Source organism: Castanea sativa, chromosome 2 (assembly GCF_040712315.1).
Source record: "Castanea sativa cultivar Marrone di Chiusa Pesio chromosome 2, ASM4071231v1".
NCBI lineage: Eukaryota > Viridiplantae > Streptophyta > Magnoliopsida > Fagales > Fagaceae > Castanea > Castanea sativa.
In genome coordinates this window covers 9,342,175-9,361,365 of record NC_134014.1, presented here as the reverse complement: position 1 = coordinate 9,361,365, position 19,191 = coordinate 9,342,175, and the positions used below count along the sequence as shown (strand labels likewise).

The 19,191-nt window shown below is 33.6% G+C and overlaps 3 protein-coding genes across 4 annotated transcripts; all 3 read right to left on the bottom strand.

Moving 5' to 3' along the window:
* Positions 1-699: 699 nt before the first annotated feature.
* LOC142625839 (uncharacterized) lies at positions 700-2,191 on the bottom strand. Of its 2 annotated transcripts, none has more exons than XM_075799572.1 (2): positions 1,711-2,191; positions 700-1,497 (listed from the first exon to the last, which is right to left on the bottom strand). In XM_075799572.1, exon 2 carries the CDS (start codon positions 1,467-1,469, stop codon positions 906-908), a length of 564 nt encoding a protein of 187 aa, XP_075655687.1. In that variant the 5' UTR covers positions 1,470-1,497; positions 1,711-2,191; the 3' UTR covers positions 700-905. The 2 variants fall into 2 exon arrangements, with proteins under 2 accessions (XP_075655687.1, XP_075655686.1); XM_075799571.1 differs by having other exon boundaries at positions 1,703-2,172.
* A 10,810-nt stretch (positions 2,192-13,001) lies between these two features.
* On the bottom strand, positions 13,002-14,937 carry LOC142626202 (glutathione S-transferase F13-like). Its single transcript, XM_075799997.1, has 3 exons — positions 14,691-14,937; positions 14,472-14,520; positions 13,002-13,550 (listed from the first exon to the last, which is right to left on the bottom strand). Exons 1-3 carry the CDS (start codon positions 14,835-14,837, stop codon positions 13,099-13,101), a joined length of 648 nt encoding a protein of 215 aa, XP_075656112.1. The 5' UTR covers positions 14,838-14,937; the 3' UTR covers positions 13,002-13,098.
* Positions 14,938-17,700: 2,763 nt separating this feature from the next.
* On the bottom strand, positions 17,701-18,926 carry LOC142626326 (protein SRC2-like). Its single transcript, XM_075800149.1, has one exon. It carries the CDS (start codon positions 18,753-18,755, stop codon positions 17,925-17,927), a length of 831 nt encoding a protein of 276 aa, XP_075656264.1. The 5' UTR covers positions 18,756-18,926; the 3' UTR covers positions 17,701-17,924.
* Between the last annotated feature and the right edge of the window lie 265 nt (positions 18,927-19,191).

The window sequence follows — 19,191 nt, the reverse complement described above, 5'->3', positions numbered from 1 at the left end:
TGTAGCTCGAATAATAACAAGAGCATAAAATCGGGCAACGATGGACTCCTTCCAAAGATATTAATCAGATAAATGGGAAACCCATCCATCAGATCTTTTCTCTCCATCTTTCTTTACCAGACATGTAACAGTCCCTATCATAATGGCTGTGATAGAGACTTGACTATGTCTGGATGACTAATTATGCAGTAAGAATCAATATAGATGTTACAGAGGAGAAAAATAAACAAATACTATTAAGGAGATGCTCAGTAATAAATTCCAGGATTGGAAAGTATTACTCACTTGCCTAAGGCTCAAGGACACTGCCTTTATGGTAGCAGTTTAACATTGCATGTATATGCAAAGGAAAATGCAAATACCATTCCAAGCATATTTGAAATAAAAGATATGTCTCAACCATATAATTCTAACAAAAACACACGCTTATAAAAAAGACCAAAACAAACTGTCCACAGAACTCAACAAAATGTCTTCTTGATTAGTAAATTTACTAATTTTAACTAAGATTCAACAAAATCATCAAAATCTCGCACAAAACACAGCCCCATATTAACCAAAATCGGATAAGACACATTTTACGCAAACCAAGAGATATCACCACAACAACACCAATCGATTTGCCAAAACCCCAATTCCAACAATATCACAAGCACATTTAAACTCGTTAATGAAAAAAATAAATCAAACATAACCATATAGCAAAAAAGACTTCGGATCATCATCATTGCAGCATATAAAAGACAACAAAATCCCATCTTGATTAGTAAATTTACTACTCTTAAGTAAGTTTTCAACAAAATAATCAAAATCCCACATGAAACACAACCTAATATTACCCAAAATCAGAAAAATAATATCACCAAAACAACACTGACCCATTTGCCAAAACCTCCTAAAAAACCTCAAAGGTCATCCTCCATCCTCAAATACTCCCCAATATCAGCCTGGTGAAGCACCACAATCCCATTGGGATCCAACTTCCTACAATCCTGAGTACTCTTAGCCGAAATACCAAACCCAAGAGGCACATCCGACATTGAAAAAACCACAACCCCATCACCAGGAGCAATATTCTCAGTAATCCTCCCCAACCCACCTTTCAAAACGTGGTTCCCATACAAAAACGCCATCTCCGAGGTGGGTTTGAGCCAAACCTTGTGTTTTGCATTGGCAGCCAGCAAACTCAGCGACTGGACCGTGAGGTGGAAGCTACCGCCATGGGTGTACTTGCCGATACACGTGCCGAGAGAGACCAGGTTGTTTCGAGCGACGTTGGTGGCGCGCTTGACCAAGGACTCGCTCACGTAGTAGACCTTGTTCTTGTTTATGCGGAAACAGTAGCGGCTTGGGTTGGAGCCAGGGCCTTCGTAGGAAGGGTTCTCAACTATGTTTTTGAGGTTGTTGCCTGTGAACTTGAAGAGCTTTTCGAACACTGCTTTGGTCTCGTCCTCGTCCAAAGGTCTCATCTTTGTTTGGAAGATGGAAGAGTGGGGGCTATGAGATGAGAGAAAAAGACGTTGGTTTGGGGTTTTGTTCTGCTCCTTCTAGGGTTTTACGGTTTTTTATTTTATGCAAAAAATATTAACTGAAACGACGTCGTTTTGACTCTTTTTTTTTTTTATAATAAATTTCGGAATTTAAAGAACATTAAAAAAAAAACTGATATTAAAAAAAAAAAAACCGAGGAATCGATTAAAACCTGAATACCTTCGAGATAGAGACGAGTCGCTCTTGGGAGTCGATTTCGTCGAAATGCTTTCGCCAGCGATCCCAACTCCAGTCTTATTCTTCGCGTCGTTTATCTTCGTCGTCGGCGGCGGCGGCAATTCCGGCGTCTCTGTGAAGATCGTTCGGGCGAAAGAATCGAATGTCTTGATTGCGCTCTTGAGACAATGGGCTCCACAAGTGGCAGTGCTGAGTTATGATTCAGTGGGTGGAACTCGGTGCTTGAAGCGGTTTGGTGTGGAGTGCCGATGGGTTGGTTGGCCTTTGTACGCGGAGCAAAGGTTGAATAGGACGGTTTTGGTGGAGGAAACAAAGTTAGCGTTGGGGCTAAACGATTCGGCAGATGGGTTTGTGAGTACAACTGAGTTGGAGAAGCGAGTGAGGGAGTTTGTGTACTCGGAAGTGGGGACAGAGGTGAGAGAAAGAGTTTCAGATTTGCTGTGAAAGAAGGTGGGTTCTCTCGGTTTTTTTGTTTTTTTTTTTAGTATCAGTTTTTTTTTTTTTCTTTAAATTCCAAAATTTATTATTAAAAAAAAATCAAAATGATGTCGTTTTGGATCAATTAATAGTAAGACATAACTAGAGTTTAACGGTGTACTAAATTAACAATGATTAAAAATTAGATGATTGAAATGACAAAATTGAAAGTTAGAGAACTAAAACGAAAAAAATTGAAAGTTAGAAGGTCAATTTTGCATTTTTGTCTTTATTTTATTTTAAATCTCTTTAAACGGCGTATTATTTTATTTAAAAACAAATTAATTAATTAAATATTTAGCTGTTTTTTTTTTAAGAAAGAATTAAATATTTAGCCATATTACATATTACAACCTCTAATATTATCGTAAATTCAATTTCATTTTTTGTAACTTATGATTTATTGATTTTAATCCTTTTTTTTCACCTAATGTAGTCCCTTTATCCTTTTTTTTTTTTTAAGGATAGAATTTCCAATTTTATTAGGTTAGTTCCTATAGCTATCCAAAAACTACATAGTTTTACTTACTTCTTTTTCTTCTTTTTTTGAACTTTTTCAATTAAAAAAAATAAAGAATATATATAATGTTTTTCATAATTATTTCACAATTATTAATATATATATATATATATATATATAAATATTCTGTTTTTCATAATTATTTCACAATTATGAAAAGAAATGAATATCACAATATATATATATATATATATAAAAGATTTTTTTGTGTTTTTTATTGAGCTAAGTATCACATTTTAGCCAATTAGATCCAAAATTCACCCAATCATATCATTCAAAGTTTCATAAAAATATATTGTTGGTACAGTTTTTGTATAAATTTACATTAACACAAGTCATTTTGCATTATTATGTTAAATAAACAACAAAATTTGCAAGCGAATGCAAATATTCTAAGAGCATTCACATCAATGTGTATATAATTAAAAAATGTCGAATTTATACATATAAACCCAAAAACTATCCACGTCGATCAATCTGTCAATGTGTATATTTACATTGTTGCTATAATAGTTGTATATATTTACATGGTTAGAGCAATCGTACTAATGATGTCAAATAGAAAAGGTGTTTTACACATTTTTGTTAAAAAACTATCCACGTCAATCTCTTTATATCACTGTTCACATATATTTTTGCTATAGTAATTGTGTATATTTATAAGGTTACTGTAACTTTATATCTTATTTTTTGTCTCACCTTTTCCATTCGATTATCTCCTTACTTCTCACATCTGATTCTCTCTCTTCCCATACCCTCTTCCTTGACTATTCCTTTGTCAAACTCATCCTAAACCAAGATCCCAAACTCATCAATCCATAAAGAAATCATCAAAGTCATATTGCAAAGAAGACAAAAAGAAGCGACGAAGAAGACAAGAAGGAGAGAGAGAGAGAGAGAGAGAGAGAGAAACCAATGAATGGAAAAAAAAAAAAATAAAAATGATTATTTATATAAAATATTGTGTATAATAGATAATCTAATGTATGTGTTCTTTAAAATTGATTTTGTAAAATAGAAAAAAAGTAGGTTATTATGCTAAAATATACAGAAAAATTTAGACAGGTTAATGTGAATACTCTTACTATTTACATGCGAATCTATTTTTTAATACTTCTTTATTCAGATGAACAAAGAGAGAGATATGATTCAAGAGAGTAAAAAAAAAAATTTTAATGAAATACATTGTAAAATAAATTAATAAATAATTTCATATTAGTATTTTTAAAAATAATTATGTAAAATAGATAAAATAGGTTTTTATGCAAAAATATAAGTATATGATTTTTTTTTAATAAGCCCAACAGATTGAAAGTAAATGCAACCGGGGCCGATAGATTTTTCTTTTAGCAATGCATAAGCCCAGTATTGTGTTTGTATGAGATACTGAGAAAGTCCACTCGATACTAAAGATTGCACTATCTCTCTGGATGGGCCGCTCCACGACATTTAAAGAAAACTAGCAAACGTTGTTGCAAAATAGGACCTGAAACTTTGAGAGGTTTGAAAGGAATAGGAAAAAAAGGAAGAAGAAAAACCCTACTATATTCAATTCTGATACGTATTCATTTATAAGTTTTAAATTTTGAGTTGAATGATGGCCAACAGAAAGAAACTTATTGATTAGTAATAGTAGAATACTAGCCTTATGCCCGTGCGATGCATGACTTAATCAAAATTTATATGTAAATAATTTTTATTATTAATTTATTTAAAATAAATGAATATTTTACTTTTAAGTTGCATAATAAATGCATATTGTGTGAAATTAAGGTATCATAATATGCATATATATATATATATATATATAATGATTTTCAATAATACATTGAACTTTAAGGCTCAATTAATCACGTATATTTAAATGGAAAACCTTTGAATTTAATAGTTTAAAACCATCCAAATAAATAATTGAGATCATGTTTAAGTGAAACCTCAATTCAATAATTAAGAATAATATAAATTATTAACCATTTAAAAATTTGAAGTTGAGAGAGACTCACATGAGAATTTAATCTTTGTCCTTGAAAGCATGGAAGAAGACACTGAAACTTGAGTGAGTTTCACCCTACCAAGTTTAAGTTTAAGTTTAAACTTAAAATTTAAGTTCTATGCGTTGCATGCTACATGTGTGTGTATATGCATGAAAAATTATCTGAATTTAATATTTATTGTAGAAAAGAGGTAATGTAGTTTTATCCATGTCTAGCTAATTCTTGTTATAATTCATTCGTGTAGCGTGTGTATATGCATGAAAAATGATATGAATTTAACATTTATTATAGAAAAGAGGCGGTGTAGTCTTATCTCTGTCTAACTAATTCTTGTTATAATTCCTTTATTTTGCAGGGAGGAAGAAAACCCTTGTTTTATTAAAAAAAAAATCAGCATTAATATATAATAGCTAAGATATTAATCTTTGAAAGTGATATCTCATATAGATTAGTATTTCAATTGTAGGTATTGGTAGTTAGAAGTTAGTACATAGTAGTTAATAATTAGAAAATTACTTTGAATTTTTTTTAAACCAATCCCTTAAAAAAGTTTTAGTAGAGTTTAAATCACGTTAATAAATTACCTCTCTAGTCAAAAAAAAAATTTTTTAATCATATTAATAAAAAGTTACTAATAAAACTATTATTGGTAAACATTTCTTAGGCTTATCTATTTAGCTTTGTTGCCAAATTTATATAAACTCTTTTATTTTTTTTCCAAAGAATATAACATTACTAAAAACCTATAAACAACTGTAAGAACACAAAACTCAGTGGCCCAAACCCACTTAGAATAGTGGATTTTGTACCACCTCACAAGGCCCAAACTAATAGATATTTGGTAAGAGAGAGTGGATAAAAACAAGTTGAACTTAGTCCGAAGATTCAAACATGAAGGGGATGAACCAAAGTTCAAGTTAAATATATTGAAGGTTCTTTTCAAGCTCGCCCGAGGATGATGTTCTTATGCTGAGATAAATATTGTCCTTCTTCTCTCTCTCTATCACTGTTGTAGTCCTAATCTCTTTTGCTTGATTTTTTTTTTTTTGAATTCCTTCATCTAGAAGTTCCCTTCCTTTATATACTCCTCAGCTTCTTGCATCCTATCCCTCCATTTGCAATCCTCTAGGCCCTCCTCAGGACACTTGTCTCACTATACTTCTATTGAAAGTGGTAAAAGAAGCTGCTTTGCTATGAATCTACTATTCAGGGGTCATTTCCTCATCAATGCAGCTGATAAAGTTGTTGCCAGTCATTTAATGCGAAGGCAATAGGTGAGCTTTCACAAGAAACTTCTTTCAACTACCTTGACTCTCTCTCTCAACATCATTCTCTCCACTTAGACTTCTGGGAAGTATTTTGTCTCTTCCCACCCTATCCTTGGGCAAACCCACTCCTCGAGCTTAGAGGGCTTCCACTTGAAGGACAGATGATGGTCACGACAATTCTATTCTTCCTCGATCCTCAAGTCCCCACAACAACAGTTTACATTCAATATAAAGAATACAATCAACATTATTCATAATTTAAAATTAAGAAATTAAGACAAATTACAAATTAAGATATAAATTTAGAAAAATAACAAAGAATAAACCTGTTTATTTTCTTAATCACTTTGAGAGATGAAAGTGTGAGTATGTAACTAAAACTTGAACCAATTATTGTAGAAGAGAATAAATAAGTACAAAAGTTTAATATTATGAAGTGGATTAAAACGTATGTGAGAAGTTTTTATTAATTTTTTTGAAGTTAAAGAAAAATAGCTTAAACAAAATGAAAAAATTAATAATGAAGAAAAAATGCATACTTGTCATGGGATTTAGGCATTCACATATTGGAATAAACTTCACTTCAAAAAAGATATACATATATATATAGGTAGTTTCATTTGATATAGAATTTAAATCCTGTTGGAATTAAGATTTCTAATCAATTTGTTTGTTGCTATCTCATATATCCCATAAAAAGTGAATTAAAAAAAAGGTCATATGAATAGTGTAAAGTTGAATTTATTCAACTATGTGTTGGTTTTATTCCGTGCCAAATTTACTTGTAATTTAGCATTTAGAAACCCTGTATTTAGGTGGGAATAATGTAAGGGTTATGTGTGAGAAAGTGTGAAGATTTGATCAAGTGTGTGCAACAAAATGTGTTTCGCTACTAGAACTCGCGATTGACTCGCGAGTGGTGACTCGTCAAACTGTGGCACACGTGTGAAGCATGCATGAAGTTGAAGGGTTATGATAGCTAGATCACTACAGGACAAAAAGTATAGTCTGGTCATTTTGGTAACTCACGACTCATCCCAGTCATGAAGTAAGTCACCAGTGCACCCTGTTTTGCTGAAAACTGACTTTTCACATTCCATCTCATACCCTACTATAAATACCCTTATACCCACAAAATGTAGAGAGCTTCTAGAGAAAATTTTGAGAGAGAAACCCTAAAGAAAAATAAGATTGATTCATCCACAATCTTATACATTTAATTCTCCAAATTCCTCTACTCTCACCCTCCCCATTGTCATACCTATGACAGGATCATAAACCAAATCCTTACCTCACCAAATTCAGAGTAGTGAGAAGGTACTTGGCGTTTGGGAAGCAGTTCAAGAGAAAACCAATTCATATTGGTTGATGCAATGAGTTAATTGCAGGATCAGGTAAGCTAGAGAATACACGAGGCGTAACCTTGTTGGAGCAAGAAGCTGGGAGGGCTTAGGTGCATTGGGTAGATTAGGCTTGGAGTGTCTATTGCTATTCATGTATCCCAACTGATTTTCTAGTGGATCATTTACCGCTTGGAGGGCGGCTGTGAGATTTTTTGCCGAGTTCTTCAGTTTCCTCTTCGATAACACATGCCGGTGTTATCTTGTGTTTGCATCTCTCTTCCCTTACTCTTTAACCATTAATTACTGTTGTGTTTGTGATTAATTATGTGTTAAAGTAGTTTGCCAAATTGGGTATTGCTTATATTTCATATTTTGCAAATATATTGTTTAAATATAAGCTTGTATTGGATATTTTGTTTTTGGGAGTTTAAACATTCACAACTGTTTTATACACTAAGTGAGTTTTCAAATAGAAAGAAAAAAGAAAACATTTTTTATTGAAAAAAGGAAACTTTTCTTTTATAACCAAAAAAAATAAAAAAAACAAACGTTTTTTTAAGAAGAACAAATGTTTATTATATATAAATACTTTTTTTTTTTAGAAGAAAGAGAAGGTGTTTACTTTAAACTCAAATATTTATTACCTTATTTACAATTTTTTTTTACCTTTATCCAAAAACATTTTTGGTAAATCGGTATGAAAAATAATTATCTAAAAAAAAAGTCATGTATGAAGAGGAAGATTTTGTTGTTGAATATGTTTCTATGTTTTTTTTTATGGGTAATGTTGTTTTTTATTTTTACATGAAGTAATATAATTTAAATTTAAAAAAAGGAATAGATGAGGATTGTTGTTGTTTTTTGTTTTTTAGATGTTTTTTTTACACATAGTAATATAATTTTTAAAAAAAAATATTAGATGAAGAGTTTGAATTGTATTCAAATTAAAAAATTTTATCAACTTATAAATTATAATAATAAAAAGATTAGATGGAGCGTTTAAATTATAATCAAATTAAGGTTTTTAATAATTTAAAAATTATAGGAGAAGAAGATAAGTACAAAAAAAAAATATTAATGTTTTAAAAATTCTAAAAAAATGTCTGCAATTTAGTGCAGTCACTTAGCACAACCACGGCTTTTAAGCTAAACTTTTATTATATAGTATATGATATCCATTATATAGACTATATAAAATCCATATATAACTTATTAAATATTGGTTGTTCTACTGTTTGCCGATGCCCATTTTTGCAAATCCATACCCAAAAGCCTATGAGGAAGAAAGCCCGATAAGTTGCAAGACGCAAAAGCCCATCCGAAGGAAAGCCCAATGAAAAGTAAGGTCCAAAGAAAGAAGTATCAATCTGCCGCAAAATACAAATCTACCGTAGAATACAGCTTTACCGCAAAATACAGTTCTCTAACAGAATGGCTTCGGCAGATTGGGCCCAAGACCCTTTTGATCCAATCAACATTATTTGACCCACAAAGGCCCAAATCCTTTTGGATAAAGAAGATAAGCGTGAAAGCTAATATGAAGAAGTACGATGAAAAGAAACAAGGAACAGCAGAAAGTGTCAGCAGCAAGAATCACAAGAAGAAAAGAAAAGTCAAACAAAAAAAATGACAAATGCAGCAGGAATGCATGAAGAAATAAGACAAAAAACACGCAGCAGGACGAAACCGAACTAATCTGCTATGGCAGAAACGACGTGGGAACGAAAGGAGACAAAAACAGAAAGGCCGGAGCACCACCAACCTGTACCCAACCAATACAAGAGAGGTGGCCTACGGTCAAGGAGATTCAGAGGGTGTGGTTTAGTGGTGGGGGAAAAAGAGGGGTCTATATTTGGTTTCCTGCCATAACTTCTTTTGAGGGTATACCTTGCTGGGATAGTATCTTACCCAAAAGAAGTAGTAGATGGTTGGGACCATAGTTGTCAAAATCGCGATCCATATCGTAGGATGGCACGATTTTACGATCCCACCTCATCAAAACGTTTAAGATCGCACTAGGATCGTAAAAATACTAGGATCGTATGTAGGATCATGTAGGATCGTATAGGATCGTAGGATCGTATAGGATCCTACCGATCCTACCAACAACATAAATTTTTGGGTTTTTTTTTATCTAATTTTTTTTTTTATTGAGTTTGTTTGATCATTTTATAGCTGCTGATTAGTGATAAAATATTTAGACTTCTATAATAATGAGTCTTTATATATGTTCTTTGGAAAGTTCCATACTGTTTAGAAATCGCGAGCAACAATTTTGAGTTTAATCTTTCAAGCAATTTCTCTAGCGGTTGCAAACTCTAACATGAATATATGTGGCTCCCCTTCTACAACCAAACACTAGAGTTTTATAGAAGACCTTGTGAGGTGTGAACTATTATCCTAAATCATCAAAAGTAATAATGTTCATGTCATGAGAGTTGGGTTTTAGATATATTTACTAGGAAACTAATTCTACATTTGTTATTCATCTCCTAATATTACTAATATATATATATATATATATATATATATATATATATATATAATTTTATCAGCTATGCTTGTATTTGTATATTGATTGATTGATTTTTTTGAGTATGCTCTTTAATTGTTATTGAGTGGTATAACTTGAATAGTTGAGTGTGACATTGTATCTTGATGTCTTTTATAGTTCTAGTATACAAATATATAATGTCTACATAGATGATGAAATAGGTGATGATGATTAGGAATTTAGGACGGTAGTTATAAGAACCTTGGAATGAGAATAATTAAATGTTCACTTCACCTTAATATTCATTTTACTTTTGGATTTCATATTGTAGTTAGCTAGTTTCCATTTGCTAATTTATTTTGGATTTCAAACTTGGAACTTAGAACTTAGAAAATATTTTCCATATGTTTTGATTAATATTTTGGTATTTGGTTGCTTTTTAAACATTTATTGAACTTTTTAAATACATTGGATCAAAACTTAAATATATTTATTTCGTTAGTATAAATATCATATGATGCAAATCTTAGTTTTTTGTGGATGAATTTATAATTTATGTAATTATTCAACATATAAAGTCATTATCAATGTGTTTTTTGCTTTAAATCTGAAAATATGTAGGATCTTACGATTTACGATCCGATCCTACGATTCACGATCCCACCTACCTTCAACGATCTCACGTAGGATCCCGATTTTGAGAACCTTGGTTGGGACCATTTGATGCATACCATAGAGCTAGGTATTGAGGTAGCCCAATTCTTACCCGTTTGAACCTAGAGATAAAGGTATATAGCAAGAACAAACAAAAATGAATTTTATCGTGAAATGAGTAATGGTGCAGCAAACAAACTGAGCAATGGCAGTGGTCAAGGCAACCAATGGGTCAGTGGGTAGTCCTGAATGGATGCCCACAACAAACCAAAAACAATTGGTGAAGCCCTAGGGGTAAAATGAAGAAATCTCATTGAATTAGCTCATTATAAAAGGAGGTAGTCATGGATGAGAAGAGGAGAGGTAGTAAGCACGGGAGACTCAATAGGAAGGGGACCCAAGAGAGGAAGCACCTAAAGGAAAAGACCCAAGTGAGAAAAACAACTTACAGCAAGAGAGTAGTAAGGAAATTAAAAGTAAAAAAGAATGGAGAGAAAGAAAGAAAGTGGTAAAAATAAAAAAAAACATGGCAGGAATAGGGGCATGCATCAATAGACCATCTTTTCCCTCCCTCTTAACAAACCCATTCTTTGAAGTTTCCAAAAAGTAATAGCTAGTAGTCATTTAGGCCTATTCTCCAAAATGCACAACTTTGATGGCAGGAGCCTATAACAAGGTTGTTCAAGTTGGGGTTTGGGTTCCTTCTTGGTTTACTTATTCTATGGGAAAATTCAATACTTCATTTCAATTGCAAATATATTTGTTTTCTCTCATTATAACTTATATCTACTGTATTTAGTCAATCTGCGGTAGCATGTTTTTCTCACGTCTGCTGCATCAATTGGCCTACTGTGGTATTTTTACTTGTTGTACTAGTTATTCTGCTGTAGCACCTTTTTTATTGTATTTACCGTGCTAGCTATTATACTAGCTAAACCTTTCCTGCCGAAACTTTCTTATTTATTTTTGTTATTACGTGTTTTACTTTTGACCAATTATCCTACCATAAGTATATATATATATACACACACACACACACACATATAACTTATCTCTCATGTTCTGCAGAATATATTTTATAGATGTATATGCGTATATGTATAAGTATATTTATGAATATATGTATGTATATATTTGAGAATATGCTAACCCATGTAAGCTAACACTTGCTTGACTGGTATTTTCTTTGGGTTTTAGATTTGTTTACGTGCAGAAAGTAGAAAAGTATTTTTTGCAGAAAATGAAGAGTAGTCATTCACAGTAGATAGCTTTATTGCACAGCAGAAGGCTTTACAACAGACGACTTTAATGCACATCAGACAGCTTTGTTGCACAGCAGAAGGCCTTACAGCAGACAGCTTTAATGCACAGTAGACAGCTTTATTACACAGCAGAAGGCTTTACAGCAAACAGTTTTACTGCACGGCAGACAGTTTTACTGCATAGCAGAAAAGTAAGACCTGCGGCAAAAACTTGAAAAAAGTTCTTTCAACGGATGAAATAGAAGATATGCCCACTTTGCAGTGTCTTCCTTTGGGCTTGGACTCATCGTTTGCACACAAGCCGGACCAAGGAGGGTTGCTATTGGACCGGTCCCAACTCCCTGATCTAGAAAACTTTGGGGCCAAGTGTAGCAGGAGGCGACCCAGCCCAACATTTGCAAAAAAGGCCCAACACATTGTTCTAATCATAATCACTTAAAGTTAAAAATTTTGTAGTCCAAATAGTATTGTCATTTTTAATTTATAAGAAGAATCAAAATTCAAATCTTCCATTTGCCATTGTTTATAACTATTAAACTATAAAAAAAAAAAAATTTATTATTACAAATAATTAAAGAAAGAAAGATAGCATGCAATTTATTAATTACAAGAAAAGGATAACATCATACATAAATGCAAGTCAGCTGCATATATGTTACTCAAACATGTTGTCACACTTTGTGGGAGGTTCGTATCAGTGCTGTACTTCAAAATGGTTAGTATAAATGTATGATAGAAGGTTTTAAAAAAAAAAAAAAAAAAAAATTATCCACTTATATAGTTTATGTCAACTTAGTATATTCCCAATGTAAATGGGATTCAACACCTGCCCATATTATGCATTTATTATTCAATAACAATCAAATCCATAAAATATGGATATGATAATCTCATCACTTAAATCTCTAATGTCCTTGATATGTCCATGTTACACTGTAATATTCTCGAGTCACATGGCCTTACCAAATTGACCATAATACCATTTACAACCCAAGGGAAGGGAGCATAATAGTTGTGTATATGTCATTTGAGTACTTTTTTTAGGTTGCGATAAATCGTTATCAATACCAATCTAATAAGATCATGTTGATCAAAGGCAAGTCAACATAATGAGGGAGGGTATTAGGAATTTATGTGAGGGAGATTGCAATACTTTAGATTATGCAGATTTGGACGATGTGATATTTTGCAAGATTGTACTAAGTTGATTAGAAATACATAAATATAATAAAAATATAGATGCAACTAGCTCTTTCTCGAATTGTGGCATATGCTTATTATTGCTTAGCAACAAAAGGAAGGTAGTTACTGAGTTATTACATATTGATAGTTTGAGTTTGACACCCTTCAATTCATCCTCATAAAAGGGACATGGTTGCTGAAATTTTAACAGTGGCAGGCCTCGAGGAAATGTCATTCCACCAAGCACTAACATGGGGACGAGAAGTGATGGCACTGGCCTTGCTAGTTTTCATGAAGTAAACAAGGTGAGGAATGTGATGCAGATCAGCCAAGCTATAATTTTCTCCAGCAAGGTACTTAGATTTAGACAACCGCTCCTCATACACGTCCAGAACTTTTCCTAGCTTCTCCATTTCAGTCTCAATAACTTGCTCATCAGGAGCTTTCCCATACTTTGGAATGACAATTATTTGTCGAAGAATTACTGAACTTGGACTGTCAAATTTATGTGCCTCCACTTCCATCCATGTCTCCACAAGGGCAGACTGTGTTAAGCTATTGGATAGGAGGAGATCAGTCCCAATGTCCTTGTGCTTGCGTGCTAAGTACCGGTTAATTGCCCTTGATTCTAGTCAGAGCAGTATTTACCACACGATTAGTAAGACCAAATTATGCATGATTTAATATTATTGGCTTATAGAACCGTAACTTGATGAAATGTTTGATTCGAGGTAATCTTATAGAATTCTTGAAAATTAGCAAGAATTTCGGAACATTTTCCATGTTTGGTTGCAAAAAGACAAGGAATCCTTAAGGGAATCCAAATATATGCAAGGGACTATGAGCATTTGGATACCCACAGAAACTCACCCCTTTGTTTTTGTGAATTTGGATTACTTTTTAAAAATGTGGGGTAATCCATATTCCTCTGACTTGGGAAATTATTATTTTTAATGTGAAAACAACACTCTTGGTTTAATACCGTGTCTAAGAAAAATATACCTATTGTCTAATATCTGCTCATTCTTTACACTTCAGATTTTAGAACACTATTGAAATGCATTCACACTACAAGGAGAGTTCTCTCCTGTTACACAATAAAAATTCTTTCGTTGAACCTAAGTTTGATTTATCCAACATATTTTATTTGTAAGAAGCCACCTAAAAAATAATGGATAATATCGTTCACATTAAGTTTATGAACATTTTTCTCAACCAATTTTTTTTTTTAAGAATCTAAAAATATTTTAGAAAGACTACATAATTCATTAGAATTTCTAAAAATAAAAACCAATAAAACTTAAAAAGATAGATTGTTAAACCAAATATTTGGCTCTCGACAAGAATTTATCCTTGCGGAGTGATCATCACGCTAATGATACGTGGTGATAAAAATTTATAAGATTTCTAATTAAACCAAATGTGAGCATAACTGCATAATTGCCATTTCACCCATCAGTTCTCAAGAAGTTGAATATCGAAGGGTATATTACTGATTGGATTTCTCATACCAAATGTCGTGGAAGAGTCTTTGGTTCAAAAAACTTACCAAAAAGACTAACTTCGCCATCTTTGAAAGCAGGTACTTCGCCAAATGGCTGAAAGTGAAATTGAAGTAAAAGGGTAAAAAAAATCTTTGTTATTATCTTTCTAAAAGTACTTTCTGAAACATAGCAATAGCAACTGATATAATAAGTAACCCAAGAGAGCAAAATAAGATTCAGCAACAACAACAAAAAACAGGAAAAGATTTTAATGGAGCTCTCACATTTAGTGAAAGAAATGGCTGTTGTTTGTGGGCACCAGCAACCATGTCAATTGGCAGGAGCTCATAATCAAGGCCTTTCTCGCAGAGGCAAATCAAAACTCGTGCGGTGCACGTGGAAAATAGAGCCCCATGAACCTTAATTGCCATGACTAGCTAAGCGCGCAAGAAATTTCTAGTTGAAAATTAAGAGTGAGTAGACATGAGGACCAGGTCTTGTGTTTAAATAGATGAACAAGAAATAGAATTGGTAACTTACGCAGATTTTTGTCTTTATGTATGATGCATCCCTTCTCTAATTCTTTGTTTTCCTAATATTCAATGCTGCCGGACATTTTGTTGTTTTGTTAACAATAATGCTAGAGAAATATTTTCTTTATTATTGCTTTCAATGATTGTACTTATTCTTGTAGAAAATTACATTGGACAGCTCATTCGTGGATGTTGATAGAACAAAAAATGTATTTAACAAAATAAAAATAATAATTAAGTTGACCCTCTGGCCTCTTCACTTTTCACTCCAAAACAACAAAAATCAAATATCAATGTTCACAAGTGTGTCCTCCATTTTGATGAACCTATTCAATAGCTTTTGTAACAAGTGAATAAATCAATCTGGTCTCTCATATATTGAATGCATAAAAGACTTATTACTTTATTAGAGCACGTAACTACAAAATATTAGCTTACATTCAAAATAATTGTTGGTTACTTTTTCTACATACTCAAAATTGACCCCAATTAAAATGTCAAGTTTATTGATGGCAAGTTTCATCACAATATAAAATGTCATTTGTGTCTTTAATTTGTCCACGACGATCAAATCAAGTTCAAGCTAGATTGTATAAGAAACATCTCAAGAAAAGCAAGACTAATTGTACTCAACTGCCTTTCGATCTAGTGACGATTGATAGAAGATCGACTACCACTCAATCAAGGTTTCATTGATAAAAAATCGTGGAGTATTTTAAATTCTATAAAGTTATATGTGCTCAGATTTCTGCCTGCTTACATCAAGTATTAAAGGGACCATTATGCACCATTTTCAAGAGGCTTTAGAGGTTTCTCAACAAAAAAAAAAGAGGCTTTAGAGGTTTCTGTTGTACCCTAAAGAGAGAAATCATACAAGCCAAAATTAACATATCCCGTGAGTTCAAATTGAGAGATCTTTAAGATAATTATTGCAAGTGTTCAAGCAGTAAAATTGAAATTCACAACATCCCAGTGTTAATTTTGTGGAATGAAGTTTCAAAAGGTTCTTGGAGTGAAATAGAAGTTCCGGCCGTGATAGCGGGTCTGTCATTTGTGGAGCATCCATATAGTTGAAGAGTTCATAAATTATGAAGTAATAGTAGGTTTCTACTGTAAGTCGATTTTCTAGTTGTAGAGCCTAGATAAAGGCTTTACTTGGACGGTGAACTTCCCTTACTATAGTAGATTGCTCATCCCTTTGTTTTTCCCATGATTTCCACTTTGTCACTGTATCACTATTCTCTTTTCTATGTTTGATTGAATTGCAATTGGTGATGCCCTATGCCATATATTTAATCTCTTTCCATTGGTTAAATGAATTTGATTAATCTGGCATTGTCGGACTTGGACTTAATTAACAAAATCTGCTACGTAATAGACAATCAGGGTCTAAATTACCCAACAGATGGCAACCATCAATCACTTCGTGATTTTTTCAAGCTAAACACATACGGTTTGGCTGGGGGTCGTCCAAGATTAATCGGTACAGGCGGGTTGAGTCAAGAGTCAAGATTACGAGGAAATATGGATCAAAATTCAATGGGTTTCTCTAGAAACATAAGAATTGTCCAAAACCGCTTAAAGTTGAATTCTGGAGAATTTGAGATGGAGTAAACCAAGCCCATTAATTACGAATAAAAAACTTTGATTGTTGAGAGATCGATGCTTACATTGTCCTTGACCTGCTTAACCAATGCAGTTCACTCACTGTTTGCACTCACAAATACAATACCTTTTTGTCTGATTGCATATACTTGTTTAGCTAGTTGGGACTACTTTTGTTTATTTTTTTGGTTATGTTTTGATTGTTTTTTGATCTGTTGGCTTTGTTATAAGCTAACTTGAGGCTAATGTAATGGGAGTTACTTCCCCCTTAATCTTTAGCGTACCAGTAGTTTTTTTTTTTTTTTTTTGTGAGAGAGTAGCGTACCAGTAGTTGATGAACTAATTTGATAAATTAATAGTTGATTAACCAAATTAAACTTGATCTAATATTTCAATACTCTATTAATAATCATCCTAGTCTATTTCTAGCGTCTTTTTTTTTTTTGCTAGGTAAGTGAGGGGAATAGAACCCCGAGCAAGAGGTTACAAAGGAACCTGGGTACCACTGGGCTACAAGGCCATTGGCTATTTCTAGCTATTTAGAAGAACAAAACCAAGAGAAAAATAGAAGAACCTTGGGTCGTTACAAACCCTTGTTTTGTAAAATTTCAAAAAAGGGAACGTGTTACTGAAGTTCATAATTGCGGGTCCAATTTTCCCCTGGATCAACCTCCCTGATTATACGTCATGTTGACCTTAAAACCATCACCTTTTTGTTTCTCAAAAAAAAAAAAAAAAAACCCATCACCTTCAGAAGACATTTAAAAACCCTATTCCTATTCTTTGTTTGTTTTTAGCTACTTGGAAATTTGGAATCTTGGATTGAAGTGTCAAACACGTTGTTGATAGCCAATTGGGAGAAAAGTATCGCTTTCTTCACAACCCTTAATAAATTATTGATGAGCCAATTGGGAGAAAAGTATTGCTTTCTTCACAGCCTTAGTAAATTATTGATCTAATACTATAGATATTATCCAGCCAGCTGATGGCTTAAAAATTCCATGGAATATTCTCACAGGCTCAAACACCATAAGCAAAGCATGAATACATACAAACTACAAAGCATATTAACAAACTAACAATTAAACCCTTTTGGTTTTTATAAACAAAAATATAAGCCATATTATCACATTCAATCCATTCCTACCTAAGCATGTGTAAAATAAAAGTAATATGAATACAGATCTTTAAACATGATGTCACATGAATCTCTCCTCAAACATAGACGAAAATAGAGAAAATTTAACAGTTTTAACAATAATTATCTCCTTCTACATCCAGTATATGCATTATTTTCCTCAGAAACATGTAAACCCCATTAAAGAAAAAAAAGTATAACAAAAACATTAAATTAAAAAAAGAAAAAAAAAACAATAATAATCAAAAACCACCATCAAATCCTCCATCAAACCCACCACCACAATCACCCATATCAGACACCATATCTCCAATCAATAGCCCTCCAAGCGCTCCTCCTAGCAGCCCAGCTCCTAATCCCATCCCAAACTTGTTCTTCTTCTGGGGTTGTTGTTGCTGCACAGGCGGTGGGTACCCATATCCTGGCCCAGGTGGGTACCCATATCCTTGTGGAGGTGGTGGTGGGTACCCACCATATGGTTGTTGATACGGTGGTGGTGGTGGTGGTGGATACCCATATCCTGGTCCTGGAGGAGGAGGAGGAGGGTATGAACCAACATAAGGTGCACTAGGCCCAACCACAGGTTGGGCTACAGGGTAAGCAGTGACAGGCTCAGCCCCATAGACCTTTGAAGCCACTGCTGCATTAGATACTTTCTCACCAAACTTGTAAGAAAAGTTCAATTCGCCTTGGGGTTTCCCTGAGGGCTTTCTCACCTGGTAAGACACAAACTTCATAGACTTGTTGTCTCCTGTAGTGTTGAGAAGCTCTTGGATGGGCACATAGACAACACCGATGTCTTTGTCACCAAGGCTGCGGTCACACCGGAGCTTGAACTCGAGGGTCAGCCGGTTTTGCTGGGCTGCATACTCTTCTATGGTGAATTTCATAGGGAAATTCCATGAGGGGTTGGTGCCACTGTCTTTGGCCACGTTGGTCTTGGCTTTCTGCTTGTGGTGGTGTGAGTCTCCAGAGAGTGAGACCACTACGTACACGTCCATCTTGGAGAAAAGGTTCACATCTTTGAGGTCTTTGGCAGAGACTACGTTCAGTTCTAAGGTCCTGTACTCCATGTTTTGAGATTTGAGAGAGAGAGAGAAAGAGAGAGAGATTTTCTTTTTTTGCTGAAGAGAGAGAGAGAATTTGGTGCAACCTCTAACTTCTCAATTATTTATGTAGTGAACTGGTCAACGCTATGAGCCTGTGAGATCTAACTTTTGTGCAAGGAGGATGGATGATGATTCGAGGTAGGTGTTATTTTCCTATGGAAAAATAGTATTAAGTACGGTTCTAGACTTCTAGTGGCTTCTTGTAAGGTTCATCGTTCGGTTGAGAGGTCTTGCTTTTCTAATTGTTTTGGTGTGCGTTAGACAAGTCTCAAGTCCCATACGGCGTTGTCGACTTCAATGAGAAGAATAGTGATTGCGACAATCCAAAGTACCAAAGCCACATGAAACACGTTACACGGTCATTCAGAAAATTTTCGTCGTAATTGCCTTTGTATGTTAG